At 42.1% G+C, this 17,026-nt stretch overlaps 1 protein-coding gene across 1 annotated transcript in view; it reads right to left on the bottom strand.

Annotated features, from left to right (window-relative positions):
• Window positions 1-7,083, bottom strand: part of Dnaaf11 (dynein axonemal assembly factor 11) — a 95,356-nt gene extending 88,273 nt beyond the window's left edge. Inside the window, exons 1-2 of the mRNA XM_075963607.1 lie at window positions 7,004-7,083; window positions 66-233 (exon numbers count right to left, since the gene is read on the bottom strand). Coding sequence (XP_075819722.1) covers window positions 66-233; window positions 7,004-7,013 — 178 coding nt within the window. The 5' untranslated portion in view covers window positions 7,014-7,083. The remainder of the gene's footprint in view (window positions 1-65; window positions 234-7,003) is intronic.
• Window positions 7,084-17,026: the final 9,943 nt, after the last annotated feature.

The raw sequence follows: 17,026 nt of genomic DNA, 5'->3' as shown, positions 1-17,026 counted from the left end.
GTTATTTTCCAGAGTTCTTCCACTCAAGTGTTAAAACATCATGAGAACAAATAAATGAGACTTACCAATTTTTCCAATGAGGTTATTTTGAAGATAGAGAATTTTTAAATCCCGGCACCATTTGTCGATGTGTTCTAGTCTTTCTATTTCTTGCTGATGCAGGGAAAGTTCCTCCAAGGAAAAAATTACACAGTCATTGTGCTCAGCATTCCGTCTAATAAGATCTTCTGTGACTGAAAGAAATTTTGCAGCATTATTATATTCCCATTGTTCAGTGTTGGGTTATTATATTATTAACACACTGGAGTTTCTTTGCAGCTATGTGTTTGTTCTTCAGGCCCAAGCAATTTTCAGACAAATGCTGCTTGCTGCCCACCTCGTGGAGTTTGAACAAAGCTGTGATGTGAGGCAAAATAAATCCTTAGGTCTCATTTGTGTTCGTATGTGTAAGATCTATATAAGTTTTGATGCATAAATGGAGGAATAATTGACAGTTGATAGCTACAAGAATATGAATATAGGCTCTCCTGGTGGAACCACACCAAACTGGATGAGATTCACTATCAGACCTAAGACAGGGCAACTGAGTCACAATCTCACTGATAAAAGACACAACATAAAAAAAAACTCTCCCCACCATCCAATAAGAAAGGCCACTTATCATTTAACCAATAATTGCTCATTTAGAACTTCAGAGAAAGAAAAAAGAGCCCAGATTCTGAATCTGGCATTGAAGATTTATAAAGTAGGTCTTACTTGCTGTGTTTCCTGGAGGAAAAAGGAAGGAAGGAAGGAAGGAAGGAAGGAAGGAAGGAAGGAAGGAAGGAAGGAAGGAAGGAAGGAAGGAAGGAAGGAAGGAAGGGGTCTGTTTCAGTATTCATATGTTTACACCAGCAATCAAGACTTCCTTACTAACACTGAAACACCTGATGGCTTGTCACAGTCTCTGGAAGTGGGACGATGGGGCAAATATTACATACCTGTGGTCATCTTAGCAGCCCGCTTATTCTTAACCACTGAATGACACTACCTTCTACATGAGCAAGTGAGAGCCTCTGGAGAGTCCTCGCGCTCCTGAATGTGTGGACTCTCTCAGCTGAGACAAGTCCCTCGCAGCACTATCAGCTGCCACACCTCCATCCCACATTCCGAAGAACAGAGTAGATACGAACTCCACTGCTTGTTTGCAGTGTATGGAACTCTATGCTCCTTCCAATGGGAGGAGAGAGGAGTTGAGATGAACTTCTTTAGAATAGCAAGGGGAACACAGGTTGAGAGGCTACAACACTACCCAAGATGAATGCTCATGCTGCTCTAAGAGTCATCTCAAAAGACAAGGAGGGGTGGCTGCAAAGCCAGTCCTGGGAAAGACAGGCCAAGAGTATTGCAAAGAAGCCTAAAGAGGAAGTCTAAGCAGCTCTGGCTTGCTGGATCCCTCCACTATGTCTGGAATGTCACTACTCATTTAAAAGCCAGCTTGCACCACTATTTAAGTAAAAGGATCAGCAAAGAAAAGCAACAGCAGCAACAACAAAAATCTTCCTAGTAACCAAACATTAAAATGGGATATTAACTTGCCCTCCTACTGGGGACACACACACACAGAGAGATGGGGGGTTATTTTGCTTGTTCCTGTGTATTTTGTTTTTGTTTTTTGTCTTTAGGGGTAGGGATCAAACCTGGGACATCTGCCACTAGGCATGTGACCTATGGATCTACACCCTTAGTCCCCCATGTTTATTAAATAATTGAAATCAACAGACAATGCATAAGTAATGCCATCCACGTGAGACTACAACAAGTCAGTTGTATAAACTAAAATCATCACCTTTATCTGTAATCTCCAACAAGCATGCAACTTATGGGTGGAGAAGAATAACCCATATTATCAGAGCTATTTTAATGAGATATACGAATTATTCACCACTACTAACTAGACTCTCAAGTGCCTAATAGTGTATCTGTGACTTAGACTACAAAACCCATAGGAGAGGATGGATTTTTGGAGGCCATGCTGTTAGAACTAAGATGTCCCCATCCAGAAATTGTTCCTTCCATTTAGACCATGCCCAGGGAGGAAACAATGAGATTCATCACCCAAGGAGTCCCGTATTTGCTCCTAAGCTCCTCACAAATCACATTGGAGGACCATTTCCAAAACAGGCTATGCCACAGTGTTTGCATTCCCAATAAATACCGCTTCCAGGGAGCATCCATTTGCCAGACACATGGATGACTTGGATGTATAGGCTGAGTGAGCATGGGGTGGAGGAAGAATAGGGGATACAGACAGGGAAAGAAGAGAAGAGGGAAATGAACCAGAGGACCAGCTCTCCCTGAGCCTCCACACTCTAGCAAAAACCCACATGAGTCTGAAAAGTTATAGTAAGTGTATCCTTTGGGTTGTATGAAAATATACTTCTCAAAAAAGGAATATGTACTTTATTAAGCAGTTTAGTTTATAACTTGATGGGCCATTATTTATCTTGTCCCCAAATTCTGGTAAGGCTTCATTTGGTATCCACATAAATACATAACCTAAGTAGTTTGAACACCGAACATTGCCACCCATGGTCAAGTCAAATGTGTTCATGGGAACCCTGGCAGCATCTGAATTATCACGTGATCCATGAGTCCCTACATGGCCCACCCAAATAACCTGGCTGCTAACGATTTCACAGCCTTCTCCAGCTCTTTGGTTCAAAGTCTTCACCACTTTTTTCAGGCCTGAAGACTTAGAGCATGGATGAGGTTCCTACTGGTACCAAAAACTTCTTCTCTTGCTGCATTTCCCACAATAAAAGAAAGTCATATCATTGTGCTATAATATAAGTAAAGCAGGCTGTCAGCATGTGATTGCCAAATTTTCCCTTTCAGTATCATGGATATAGACATGAGGAAGAAGAAATTATGTTTATCCTATTTTCTAAGCACAGAAGTTAAAATGGAAAGAACCACTAACAGTTTAAATGGTCAGAATGAGGGAAGCTCCTTTAGCATGGATAACCAGCCCCACAGAGAGAAGGGATCCCACAGCTATGCTCAGAACAACGTTTCTGAATAGCAACTACCGTATAACATTAGAAATATTTAAAGTGTAGAATCACAAAGGAAGGTAGAACTGTGATCATCTGAAACTTCCTAGTGGCCCTTTCCTGAACTATTTTAAAAACTAACACTTTTATGTAGACACTGAAAATTTCATTCATTTTTTTATATTTTGATCACACACATCTACCACCACCTCCAAGTCTCTCTAGTATCCCTACTTTATCTTTCTTCTTTTGTCATTAATAAACCCTTTGTATCTAATAAGTGCAAGTCATATGAACATGGGTGTGGGCCATCTACTGGAGCATTCAAGACTCAGGGAACATCCCAGAAGAGGGGCAGACAGAATGTAAGAGCTGGAGTGGATGGATGGGAGGCGAAACTGTAAAATGTTCACTTCTAGACAGCGTAAGTTACTGTATTCATCAGCTTAGAGCAACTGTGATTCCAAGCACAGGATCAAGTCAGTCAAAATTCTTAATAGGTCTATAGTAGGCCAACTGCTACATGACAAATTATGTTATGGCACTCGGGAAATTGTTGTGTAATACTGCCTTTCCTGTAAAGGCAAACATCAGCATGAGATCTAGAGATGTCAAGCATGTCTACATGGTGCATGGAGATTATAGTGTTTTGCAGCTTTAAATGGGAAGAAATTTTGTGATTTTACATACCACCTAGTTTAAACTTTGCGTTTTCTAACTCTGAGTGGCGATGTCACCCACCTTCAGAACATCGTACACCAAATAATACAGTACTATGCTTACAGGAGATCATACTAGGACTTACAAATTCTCAGCAGCATTAAAAGCTCATCACACAACAGTTTCAAGAGCAATGGTGCTGCTCAAATGGTATAGAGAACATGACACATAAAATGCTGCTTTTGCTGTATCATTCAGAAAACCACAAGTAAGAAAATAGAATCTTCATATGGAACTTAAAAAATGTCCTACTGCAAGGAGGTGCTAACCAATACCTGCTTGGCTGCAGGAATGAAAAACCAATGAAGGATACCAGTAGCTGTAACATACTTATCTCATTAAAGCAGGACACTGAGGAATCAAAGATTAACCAGCCTCTTAATTCTTTAAAGTATGTCTTCACAATGACCTTGTGCAGCCTGAGAAGATGGATTAGTGGGTAAAACACATGTTATGTAAACATGAGGACCTGTATTAGAATCCCCAGAACTCAAATGAAATAGCACATGTCTGTAACCTGTTCCTACAGCAAGATGGGGCATGTAAACAAGAAAAGCCACGGAAACTCACAGGCCAGTCAGCCTGACAAACAGCAAAGATGGCCTATCTTTAACAAAGTGGAAGATGAGGACCAGCATCTAAGGCTGTCCTCTGACCTCCAAACGCATTTTATGGCATACACACAACTACTACACTCACACATACAAACATGTACACACACATGTACACGCACCCCAAAGAACCTTGTAAGGGTTCTGTGTGCAACAGAATAAAGCTTCTGAGTTATGAGAGCACGTTCCAATATGTTCACTTCTGCATGATTGTCGAGGTACTCAGTAAAATTTAACAAAATTCCAAAGCCAAAGATTTAGTATTTATCTTTTAGGATTTGTTTGTTTGCCTGACTTGGGGTCTCATGCTGTAGCCTAGGCTGTCTGAAGCTCATTATATAGTGAAGGCTAGCCTCAAACTCATGACAATGCTCCTGCTTCAGCCTCTCATGTAAAGGCTGGCATTCTACCATCACATATAGATCATTTCTTTATAGTTTATGTCATGTTTTGAAAACAGCTCTACCTTTCTTCTAGGTTACACTAAAATCAACCAATATGTTCCCAGCAGATTTCACAGATTTTCCAAACATCTTGAAATACACATATGGGCATATATGTATATTATATACATGAAATAAAAGATATTTAATAGAAACCCAGGATTACAAATATGTAGTTTACCTCTCATAGTATCTAAATATTTTTCCGTTTAGAAGATACCATTTCCAAGATAACACACACTTCTTTTTCTCACAGACTTAATGGACATGAGGATATATACTGATCCCTAATTCAGCGATACCTTTAAGGGCTATTGATGTGACTGCGGCATTTTAATAAACACATACCACCACGACAGAAGAACTCAGAAAATATGGTTTGCACTACTGAGTCAAAGAAGGGAGGTCAGAAGAGGCTGCATGGAGGAGAGGCCTGAACCTTGAAATGTGTGTAGTTGTTTGCCAGACAAACAAATGGGGAAAGTGCATTCTGGGCTATCTTGGAGAACACAATATGTTGCCCGATTTCCCCTTCAAAACTGACAGATTAATTCCAGCAGCTGCTGGGAGCTCTGCCAGCGGCTCATCCTCAGCTGCTCACCTTCTTTCCTTCCAGTTCCCTTAGCTGAAAAAATGTCACCCCAATCCCGTTAATGGCCGCTTACAAAAGTCCATAATGGATGACTTGTTGTTAAGAGCCTGTTGAGGCCCAGTCTTTTATCTCAGCGTGAGCAAATCAGAAGGTCCATTCCAAGTTTGGAGCCCCTGGGGTTGAGTATCTTATCCATCCTGTCTAATCTTGCTTTCTTGCCTACTTTCCCCAAGGATGCCCCAGAATAAATCTCTAGCATGCTAAACATGAAAACTCTGTTTCTTGCAGAGCCCAGTCTTTTCAGTGATACCCAGCACTGATTGATACCCAACGTGGGCCACGGAAGCATGTGCTAGGTAAGATGTGGGTTTGAATCCAAATCTGTTGCCAAAATGGCAACACAGATACCACTATGGGCACTTAGTGGGGCACAGGCAGTGCTTGGTCCACAGTTGCTGTGCATTTGTGGAGAATTTCTCTGGTTTTAGCAGTGATGGACTATCAGTGGAAGGAAACGCAATAGTGAGTGTGACCTATTGGTCATGCCATTTAAAGGGCAGTTGCACTGAGAAGTTCTGACTAAACACAACTGCCAAGCAAAGGATTAGAGACCCTAACGGACTATCAAAGGCTAAGTGTGAAGACCATAAAAAAGGAATGGAAGGCTATAAAGAGGTTTTCATCTTGAAACTATAGACGAGAGAAAGCTGAGCGAGCCCCTGAAGCAGGCTAGCTCATAAAAGAGCAACAGACTCTAGCTTCTGGGTATAATGGAGTCCTAGGTTAGGATTCACACTCCCAGACTCCACTAACTAAACCCAGGCATGATATATGAAAATATTATTTTTAAAACATCAGACATCAAGAAACAAAAAAAATAATGGTAACTGGCATGATGTCTGGCCATTTTTCAGCATCAAAAAAAGTCTTGATGACAGGAATGATTCAATCTAATCTAAAAATACCTTCTCATCCATCACCTTGCAGACACTTACTAGCTTTAGATAAACACCTTCACATTTACTAAGTCTATATAATAAAACTCTGTTGGGAAAGTGAGGCAGCTGAGGCTCAAAGGTGAGGTCCCAGAGCAAAGGCATAGAGCTCATAGAGTGGTCATGGGGAAGGATATGTGTCAAAGCATGGCTCTGGAATCGGTGTGCCCTATCTTCCTTGGTGACGTGGTGGCATACAGATGATGTGACCCAGGACTTTACAGCCTAACCAGTCGTGTGCTAAGTATGACCCACCAGGTCGTCCTGAACTCCCTCTCTCCATGGTGCCCTCTTCATAGACTGACCAACTGCTCAGAGGACCTGTAGAACCTGAGGAGACCTGAAGAGAGTTGACTGCGACCTAAAGAACTTGAAAGAACCTGATGGGACTCCAAGGGCTCCTGAAAGAAGTTAGGGGGAACGACGTGATAATGCGAGGACATGGTAGGACTTCAAGGGTCCTAAGTGGGCCCGAGACCTGACAGGTCTTGAGGGGACCTGGGCAAGAACTTAGAGGGCCTGGTCCAGCTTTAGGCACCTGAAGGCTGCTGGTCCAGCCCGTAGGAGGAGGGGGAAGTGGGGAGGGAGTAATGGGGGGGTCGCTTACTCAGGCCCATGGTGCTTTTCTGGATCACTGGTCAGGGAAGTACAGCTACGAAGGATTCCCTTCAGCCCTCACAGCAGTGCATCTGCGTTTGGACGCAATCCGGGAGCCATGGCAACGCGGAATTCTATGGCGGCCGCAGGAGGTCAGGCGGCGCGGAGTTTCCTGACCTCCAAACAGAAGCAGGAAAGAGTTCAGAAGTGGAAAGCCCCTATCCTGGCCGACTCCTGCTCCTTGTCCGCACCTGGGGCACTTCTGGGGCTGTTTTGTCATACTAAGTCAGTCGCCCGCCCAGATCAAAGAATAAGAATAGTAGGGAGTTATTACTTTCTAATGGGGGTCTGTGTGCACCGCCGCCCCTCTCCCGCCACCGTGTGTTCTGCTTGGTCTCTGCCTATTCTCAATTTTATTTGATTTGTGCAGAGCCAGGAAGATTGGATTTGGATCCCACTGAACGGTATTCCCGCATGCTGGGGGTTACCCGGATTAAGCACAACCACACCGAAACACCTGTTTTCACAGAGAAAAGTAAAAGTGACTGCTTTCTGATTCAGGCAGATGTAATTTTTAAGAGAAGCAGAGGAGATCTGTGTTAGAATGAGCTAGGTGCCATGCTAAAGGAGGAAGGGAGACAGGGAAAGGGACAAGGGAAGGGGGTCAGGAGTATTTGTCCCAAAGGGACAAAAGACAGCGTCTGGATAGAGAGGAGACAGATTTGGCACATTAGGTCAATGACAGTTTATAAAGGCAAAGGGGGAAACCCGGTGTTAGGATGGGGTTTTAAATTTTAATTGGGCATGTTAATTAGGTGAGCCGAAGGGGGTTTCTGATTGCTGGACTTCAATACTTCATTAGCTGGACCTTGGTAGTCAGCCTTAGGAAAAAGAAGTGGCCAAGTGAGGGAATAGACCTTGGTGGTTCGCTTTAGGAATGTAATCTAACAGTTTTTAGCAAGGCAGTGGGAATGGGGGAGAAAGGCAAGGCCTGCCAAACCCACACGCTTGAGTGTGTTGGTGTTTCTTCACTCACTATATTTAATGAAGATGTGACCTTAAAAATTTTAACATCTGTCTCTGTGTCTGTAAGATATTATAAGGCACACTCATGCAAAAGTAAATAACACCCCCTCCAACCCCCCCCCCACACACACACAAAACGAATGAACAACAACAACAACAAAAAACCTTATGGAGTTTAAATACGGTATCTGAACTGAAAAACTGTTGTTGTTTTTTTTTAATTATTGTTTAAGAATTTAAGACACATTTTAAAAACACGCAATATAGATTAGTTGTTACCATTAAATTACAACCCTTGAAATCATAGCTCTATCTTCACTCTCTTCCTACAATTATATTTTCTAAACATACCACCCACTATCCCTTCCCACTTCCCATACATGCCACCCTTTCCATTGTAAAGCACAGGGGCATCATTTCTAGAGCCCTAGCACGTGGGTGGTATCTCCTCTGGCCCCACTTCCTAAGTGTCCAAAGGCTTTAGGAAAAGTTGAATAACATTAATGCTTCATCCTGAAACATTCAGATACATTGAATGTGCTACAACTTAGTAAATAAATTTGTGTATGCCATAATTGCAAAAGTAAGCATAACTCCATTTGTTTTAAAAATGTAATGGGGCAGAGAGAGAACACGCAAATTAATAAGATCAGGAATGAAAACGGGGACACAACCACAAACACAGAGGAAATTCAGAGAGTCATTAGATCTTACTACAAAAGCCTGTATGCCACTAAACTGGAAAATGTAAAAGAAATGGACACTTTTTTAGATAAATACCATTTACCAAAATTAAACCAGGACCAGGTGAACAATCTAAACAGACCTGTCAGTCGCGAAGAATTAGAAGCTGTTATCAAAAACCTCCCTACCAAAAAAAGCCCAGGGCCAGATGGGTTCAATGCGGAATTCTACCAGAACTTCCAAGAAGACCTAATTCCTATTCTCCTCAATGTATTCCACAATATAGAAACAGAAGGGTCAGTACCAAATTCCTTTTATGAAGCTACAGTTACTCTGATACCAAAACCACACAAAGACTCAACCAGGAAAGAGAATTACAGGCCGATCTCACTCATGAATATCGACGCAAAAATCCTCAACAAAATACTGGCAAACCGAATCCAAGAACACATCCGAAAAATTATACATTATGATCAAGTAGGCTTCATTCCTGAGATGCAGGGCTGGTTCAACATATGAAAATCTATCAATGTAATCCAGCATATAAACAAACTGAAAGAAAAAAACCATATGATCATTTCATTAGATGCTGAAAAAGCATTTGACAAAATTCAACATCCATTTATGTTAAAAGTCTTGGAGAGATTAGGGATACAAGGGTCATACCTAAATATAATAAAAGCTATATACAGCAAGCCGACAGCTAACATCAAATTAAACGGAGAGAAACTCAAAGCCATCCCGCTTAACTCAGGAACACGACAAGGCTGTCCACTTTCACCATACCTCTTCAATATAGTGCTGGAAGTTCTAGCAATAGCAATAAGACAACATAATGGGATCAAGGGGATTCGAATTGGAACGGAAGAAGTTAAACTTTCGTTATTCGCAGATGATATGATAGTGTACATAAGCGACCCCCAAAACTCCACCAAAGAACTTTTACAGCTGATAAACAGCTTTAGTAATGTGGCAGGATACAAGATCAACTCCAAAAAATCAGTCGCCCTCTTATACACAAAGGATAAGGAAGCAGAGAGGGAAATCAGAGAAGCTTCTCCATTCACGATAGCCACAAACAGCATAAAATATCTTGGGGTAAATCTAACCAAGGAAGTGAAAGATCTATTTGATAAGAACTTTAAGGCATTGAAGAAAGAAATTGAGGAGGATACCAAAAAATGGATGGACATCCCTTGCTCTTGGATTGGGAGGATCAACATAGTAAAAATGGCAATTCTACCAAAGGCAATTTACAGATTCAATGCAATCCCCATCAAGATCCCATCAAAATTCTTCACAGATCTGGAGAGGACAATAATCAACTTTATATGGAAAAACAAAAAACCCAGGATAGCCAAAACAATCCTATACAATAAAGGATCTTCTGGAGGCATTACCATCCCTGACTTCAAACTCTATTACAGAGCTACAGTAATGAAAACAGGGTGGTACTGGCATAAAAACAGAGAAGTCGACCAATGGAATCGTATAGAAGACCCGGATTTAATCCCACAAACCTATGAACACCTCATATTCGATAAAGGAGCTAAAAGTATACAATGGAAGAAAGAAAGCATCTTCAACAAATGGTGCTGGCACAACTGGATGTCAACCTGTAGAAGAATGAAAATAGACCCATATCTATCACCGTGCACAAAACTCAAGTCCAAATGGATTAAAGACCTCAATATCAGCCCGATAACACTGAACCTGATAGAAGAGAAAGTGGGAAATACCCTACAACAGATGGGCACAGGTGATCGCTTCTTAGGTATAACCCCAGAAGCACAGACATTAAGGGCAACATTGAATAAATGGGACCTACTAAAACTGAGAAGCTTCTGTAAAGTAAAGGACACTGTCACTAAGACACAAAGGCAACCTACTGACTGGGAGAAGATCTTCACCAACCCCACAACAGACAAAGGTTTGATCTCCAAAATATATAGAGAACTCAAGAAACTAGACTTTAAAAGGCTAATTAACCCAATTAAAAAATGGGGCACTGAACTGAACAGAGAATTCTCAACAGAAGAAGTTCAAATGGCCAAAAGACACTTAATGTCATGTTCAACCTCCTTAGCGATCAGGGAAATGCAAATCAAAACAACTTTAAGATATCATCTTACACCTGTCAGAATGGCTAAAGTCAAAAACACCAAGGATAGCCTTTGCTGGAGAGGCTGTGGAGGAAGGGGTACACTCATCCATTGCTGGTGGGAATGCAATCTTGTGCAACCACTGTGGAAGTCAGTGTTTCGGTTTCTCAGGAAATTCGGGATCAACCTACCCCTCGACCCAGCAATACCACTCTTGGGAATTTACCCAAGAGATGCTCTATCATATGTCAAAAGCATTTGTTCAACTTTGTTCATAGCAGTATTATTTGTAATAGCCAGAACCTGGAAACAACCTAGATGCCCTTCAATGGAAGAATGGATGAAGAAAGTATGGAATATATACACATTAGAGTACTACGCTGCGGTAAAAAAACAATGACTTCTCGAATTTTGCATGCAAATGGATGGAAATAGAAAACACTATCCTGAGTGAGGTATCCCAGACCCAAAAAGATGAACATGGGATGTACTCACTCATAATTGGTTTCTAGCCATAAATAGGGACCACGGAGTCTACAATAGGCGAATCTAAAGAAGCTAAGTAAGAAGGTGAACCCAAGGAAAAACATATAGTTATCCTCTTGGCTAAGGGAAGTATACAAAATTGCCGGGGAGAAAAGTGGGATGTTGGGGGTGGGGTGGGATGGGGGTAAGGGGAGATGGGGAGAGAAAAGGTAGAAGGAAAGGAGGGGGGACTTGGGGAAACAGGAGGATCGGGATAAAGGAAGGTTGGATAGGGGAGCACGGAACCCCATTTCTTAGTTAAAGGACCCACTTTAGGATGGGCAGGAGACTTGACCCTAGAGGGGATCCCAGGTGCCCAAGCTGAGGCCCCCAGTTAGTTCCTTGGGCAGCTGAGGATAGGGAACCTGAAATGACCCTATCCTAGAGCAATACTGACGAATATCTTGCATATCATCCTAGAACTTTCATCTGGCGACGGATGGAGATAGAGACAGAGACCCACACTGGAACACTGGATAGAGCTCCCAAGGTCCCAAGGAGGCGCAGAAGGAGGGAGAACATGAGCAAAGAAGTCGGGACCACGAGGGGTGCACCCACCCACTGAGACAGTGGAGCTGATCTACTGGGAGCTCACCAAGGCCAGCTGGACTGTTACCAAAAAAAGCATGGGATAAAACTGGACTCTCTGAACAAGACGAACAATGAGGGCTGATGAGACGCCAAGGACAATGGCACGCGGTTTTGATCCAACGCAATGTGCTGGCTTGGTGGGAGCCTAGCCAGTTTGGATGTTCACCTTCCTAGATATGGACGGAGGGGGGAGGACCTAGGACTTACCACAGGGCAGGGAACCCTGACTGCTCTTTGGACTGGAGAGGGAGGGGGAGAAAAGTGGGGGGAAGGGGAGAGGGGTGGTAGGAGGGGGAGAAGAATGGGAGGAGGGGGAGGGAAATGGGAGGCTGGGAGGAGGTGGAAATTTGTTTTTTTTTTCTTTCTTTTCTTTATTCTCCTTTTATCAATAAAAAAATACATAAAAAAATGTAATGGGGGTGAGGGGCAGGAGAAGGGGAGGGAGGGGGACTTGAAGTTGGTATGTAAATGAAAATATTTTTTTAAATAAAAAATATGAAAAAATAAAAAGTATACTTTGTAAAAGGGTTAAAAAAACACATTCCAATTACAATAAATCAATACGGTGCATGGCTCTTGATTTGTGTTATGTCTTTGCATTTTAAAAGATTTATTGAGCACCTCTAAGTGCAAAGGGATTTATAATTTCAAGAGGTGCCTGTATGGCATTTGCTGGCCATCATCAGGCTTGGCCAGATATAGATGAGCAGATGGGTGTGGCAGAGACAAGAAAGTCAAGAGGTGTGGCCTGAGGGAGGACTAGGTGATGTTCATCAGCATGGCTTTGAGTGGGATGCACGGAGGGATTCTTAGCAGCAAATCCTGAGACAGCAGATAAGAGATAATGCACCTCACTGGCCAAGCCAAAGAACTGAACCGCAATGGCAGAATTTTACAGACCATGCCCCCTTAGTGGGAGAAGTTCCAAGGAGTTCTCCAAGGAGATGCCCAGTGGTACTCAAAAAATAAATATAGGTGGACATGTACTCCCTCTACAAATATGTCTGATTCTTAATTCCCTGAGTTTTGCTGTTGTTGTTTCTGTTGCTGATGTTTGGTTTTTATTTTTGTTTCTTCAGCAGAACAAAGTAGTGCAAGGCTTAACTGCTCTGCCGTGAGACGTACGATTCAAATCTACATGTTTATCTCTGCTTCGTACTGCACAGGTGACTCCATCTCTGAAAGCTGTACCTTCCCTCATTTCTACCAGGGCAACACCGGCGATCATCTCTTGGCTGCGCCTCTGAACACTGAAGTCAGACTGCTCACAGAAATGAAGTACCCCAAACAGCGACAGTTTAGTGAATTTACCTCTGCTTGAATTGAGGAGTTTTGACATTCGGGGGTTTATGGAGGCTAAAAGGATCCAGTTTCTCAGAGAAAGTTGGTACTGGGGTACTTCAGGTAGAAAGATGAGTTCCTGGGATAAAAAAAAAAGCATGATATCAGGCTCAGCATAAAGGATTTCAGGACTGTGTAGATCAGTAGTTCTCAACTTTTCTAATGCCGTGACCTATTAATACAGTTTCTCATATATTTATGTGGTGACCACCAACCATAAAACTCTTTTGCTACTACATCATAACTATCATTTTTCTACTGTTATGAGTTGTCAAAATGTAAATATCTGATATATAGACTATCTGATATTCAACCCCTGTTGGGGTCATGACCCACAGATTGAGAACCACTGCTCTGGAAGGTTCTCAAGAGCTTTTGTGATTCAAGTGCATGACGTGTTAGCTCTGAGGGTCGATTCTCACTCTGACACCCACTCACTCTGACCTTTACACCTTACTCTGAAACTGTCTACTTGTCACTGAAGATGACATGTTTTGATTCTCTTGGGAGTCTGTGTTAAGACTTAATCTCCAATGCAAACAGTATTAAGAGGCATGACCTTTAGAAGGTGACTGCACCATGAAGGTAGATTAGGTGCACCCAAAACAATTTGAAAGAAGCAGTTTTCCCCTTCCATCCCTTCTACCGTGTAAGGACACATGGTGTTCCCTACTAGAGGACAATATATGATTTTGAAAGCAGAGGCATAGACCCTTTGTTTCCTCAATCTTGGATCATGAGTAATTAAATGGGTGCTGTTTATAAACAACCCAGGCTTAGGTATTTTTTAAATAGAAGCATAAGGAGACATGGACTGAGCCTTGGAATTTTCCTGTGAACTTTAATGTCTGCAGAACTAAATTATTCCATTCCTTCATTCATAAGCAACTAAAGGCTAGAGCATCTACCCTGGTTAAAATTTTAATGGCTAAATATTTCTTAGATGTTTTCAGCACTGTGTGTCCAACCTTGCTCACATACTTGGCTTTGGGATTGCTAACTTATTACTCCTCATAAAGGGCTTCAGATGCAGGTCATGTTATTAATAGCAAATAGTAGGCAGGGAAGCAGAACCTCAGCAAAATTATACTACTACAAAAAAGTGGACCAGAGTTTTGTGTGCAAACCTGAATCCCATGCTCCATAGTGTTCTAGATTGATAGCTACTGGACAGAGTTCTTTACCTGATGGTTTGTTTCTACCTTTGAGTCCCAGCTCTCTGAACAGACATTGATACTTGGATACTAATAAGTGTTTGCTGAGTGAGTGAATAAAAGAAATTCATGGTCCAATCTGTCCACAAGTTCAGTCATCCCCTGTGTAAGAATCACACATGTGGCTTTGGTAAAATCACTATGCAGACATCCATGCAGGAAGGGTCTAGCAAATAGGCCAGGAAGATCCCAGACAGTTTCTCATCTTGGGTCATTTGCAACAAAATCTAGGATGAGAGCTATTCCATGTGCAGAGTCTTGAGAGACTGCCCCACTACTCTGGTGGGACAGCTTTGAAACCAGGGATATCATTGCTTTTTGTTACAGATTAGGCTAGGCTGCTTATGCCCTGCCATTCCTTGACTGACAACCCAGCATGGCATTTTTTCAGAAACAGAGGACCCAAGAGGTATAAGGGCATTGTGCAATGTGCTGTGATTGTTACAGAGTTCACTGAGAACAGGGATTATTGGGAAACAGCTTGAGGTCTCCAAGTAAAGCCAAGTTCACTTCAAAGTGAGTTAAGTAATTTAAGATGTCAGGATGAGTGCTACTTATGCAAAACCTGGCTCATAAAGACTCAGTTCTTTGACTCCTGCAAAGACAGCCAGGATGAGTAGTACCCCCCCCCCCCCCCCCCCCCCCCCCCCCCCCGCCCATGCAAACCACTGCAACATTTTGTGTATGGAAACAAATTAAATAAATCTCAAAGAGCATTCTAGTGTTAAGGTTTCAGTAACAGCAAACTAGTCCTCCTACTTCTTTGCTTTCCTTTTGGGACTGCGTCAGTTTCAAGGACACCCACCTAGAAAGATATGTGCTCTTATTTTCCATTGTTACACACAATTTAGTGTTTTGATAATGTGTAGCCACTTCAAGTGGCCACGGTGCCATTGTATTTGCTATTTATTTTCCTTCAAGAGGATTTCTTCACTGCAAAATCTATTACCTCATTGTAAATTCCTGAGTTTACACATACTTTTACAACACACTTCCTTTCCTTTCTCTCCCTCCCTTCCTTCCTCTCTTCTCTTTCCTTCCCTTCTTTCTTTACCTCTCCCTTATTTTTTTCCTTTCACTCTTCCATGTATCAGTCTCTATGAAAGATGATTGGCATGGTTCATTTAAAAATCTTAGAGGAACTAACCTGAAATCTATGTTGCTTCATACTCTAGATTGAAAGCTACAGGAGGGCAAGGATCCAGTAGGTTGGTCCTCATCAGTTAGTTTCCATCTCTGGGTCCTCTCTGTACAAATCCTGATAGTTGGATACTCAATAGATATTTGCTGAGTGGCTTAACACATGCATTATTTAGCTAGTCTGTTCTGGAGTTACTTTTTTTCTAGCAAAGTAATCACCACCATAGATGGTCTATCTAGAACATCGATACTAATATTATCCACTTTGTCCCAATCTGATAGAAAAGACCTGATCAACTCAAACTTCTTCTTTTTTTTTTTTTTTGATAGAGTCTCACATAACCCAGGCTAGCCTCAAGTTCTCTATGTATCTGAGGATGAACTTGAACTTCTGATTTTTTTCTGTCTCCATCTCCTGAGTACTTGGAATACTGTTGTGTACCGCAATGCCCAGTTTGTGCGATGCTGGAGGACTGAACCCTGGGGCTCAAGCCTACTAAGGCAAGCACTCTACAAGCAAAGTTACCCGCCCCCCAGCCCTACATCATCCTCTCTCTCCTAGGTACCTAGCATGTCATGTTTCTTTCAAGATCTCCTGACTGGTTTTCTTATTTGTACTTCTCTGCAGGCTTCAATCCTCTCAGCTCCATCCTTCCAGTGTCTCTAGGAAAAGATAGCTAGTTGATATTTCTGGCTGTTCCTATCCTCAGTGAAAAGACTCTTCAGAGTCTTGTACTAAGTGAAATCTTGCTTGGGTTGATCATGTCTCATAGTCTTATACTTAGGGCACACATTTTTCATGTTTTGGTATCAGATACTTTTCCCTGGCACAAGGCAATCATATGACCCAGATTTTTTGTTTGTTGTAAAAGCTAAAGTAATCATATTTTTCTTTCAATTCTGGAAAAATCAGCCAATGTGTATGCGAGGGGTAGGGGATGAGAGGGTATCATATGCGGGCCTTTATTGGAAGGAGCTCTCACTGATGAAAACACTGGGGAAACCTGCACTCTTGGTGTTGGCCAGACTCTTTCATCTGGAAGACAACCGCTATTGAACCTGGCTCTAGCTTTGCAGCACCCACTGCATTCCAGCTTCTGAGGTTGCAAATTCCCCCATCTCTGTTGCACCTCATTAAGATGAAGTACAAAATTCCCTGTATACAACGTTCTGTGACATGACACTGGCAACAAGTTTGGACTGGGGGTTCCAATATCACCTTCAAATTTAGATCTTGTCTGGAAAAACTCACATATTTTACCGCAAGTTGTTGGACTCTCAGATAGTTTCCCACAGGAAGATTAGGTAGATAGATATCTACTGAAGGGGGAGACCTTGAAACAGAGGGCGGGACTTCCTGCTTTTCTCCCTGTGGTAAGGGCAAGTCATTCTCCCAGCATCCTTTATATG

This window comes from Microtus pennsylvanicus, chromosome 2 (assembly GCF_037038515.1).
Source record: "Microtus pennsylvanicus isolate mMicPen1 chromosome 2, mMicPen1.hap1, whole genome shotgun sequence".
Lineage (NCBI taxonomy): Eukaryota > Metazoa > Chordata > Mammalia > Rodentia > Cricetidae > Microtus > Microtus pennsylvanicus.
Note: the sequence above shows the minus strand (reverse complement) of the source record. Positions and strands in the feature narration are given on the sequence as shown.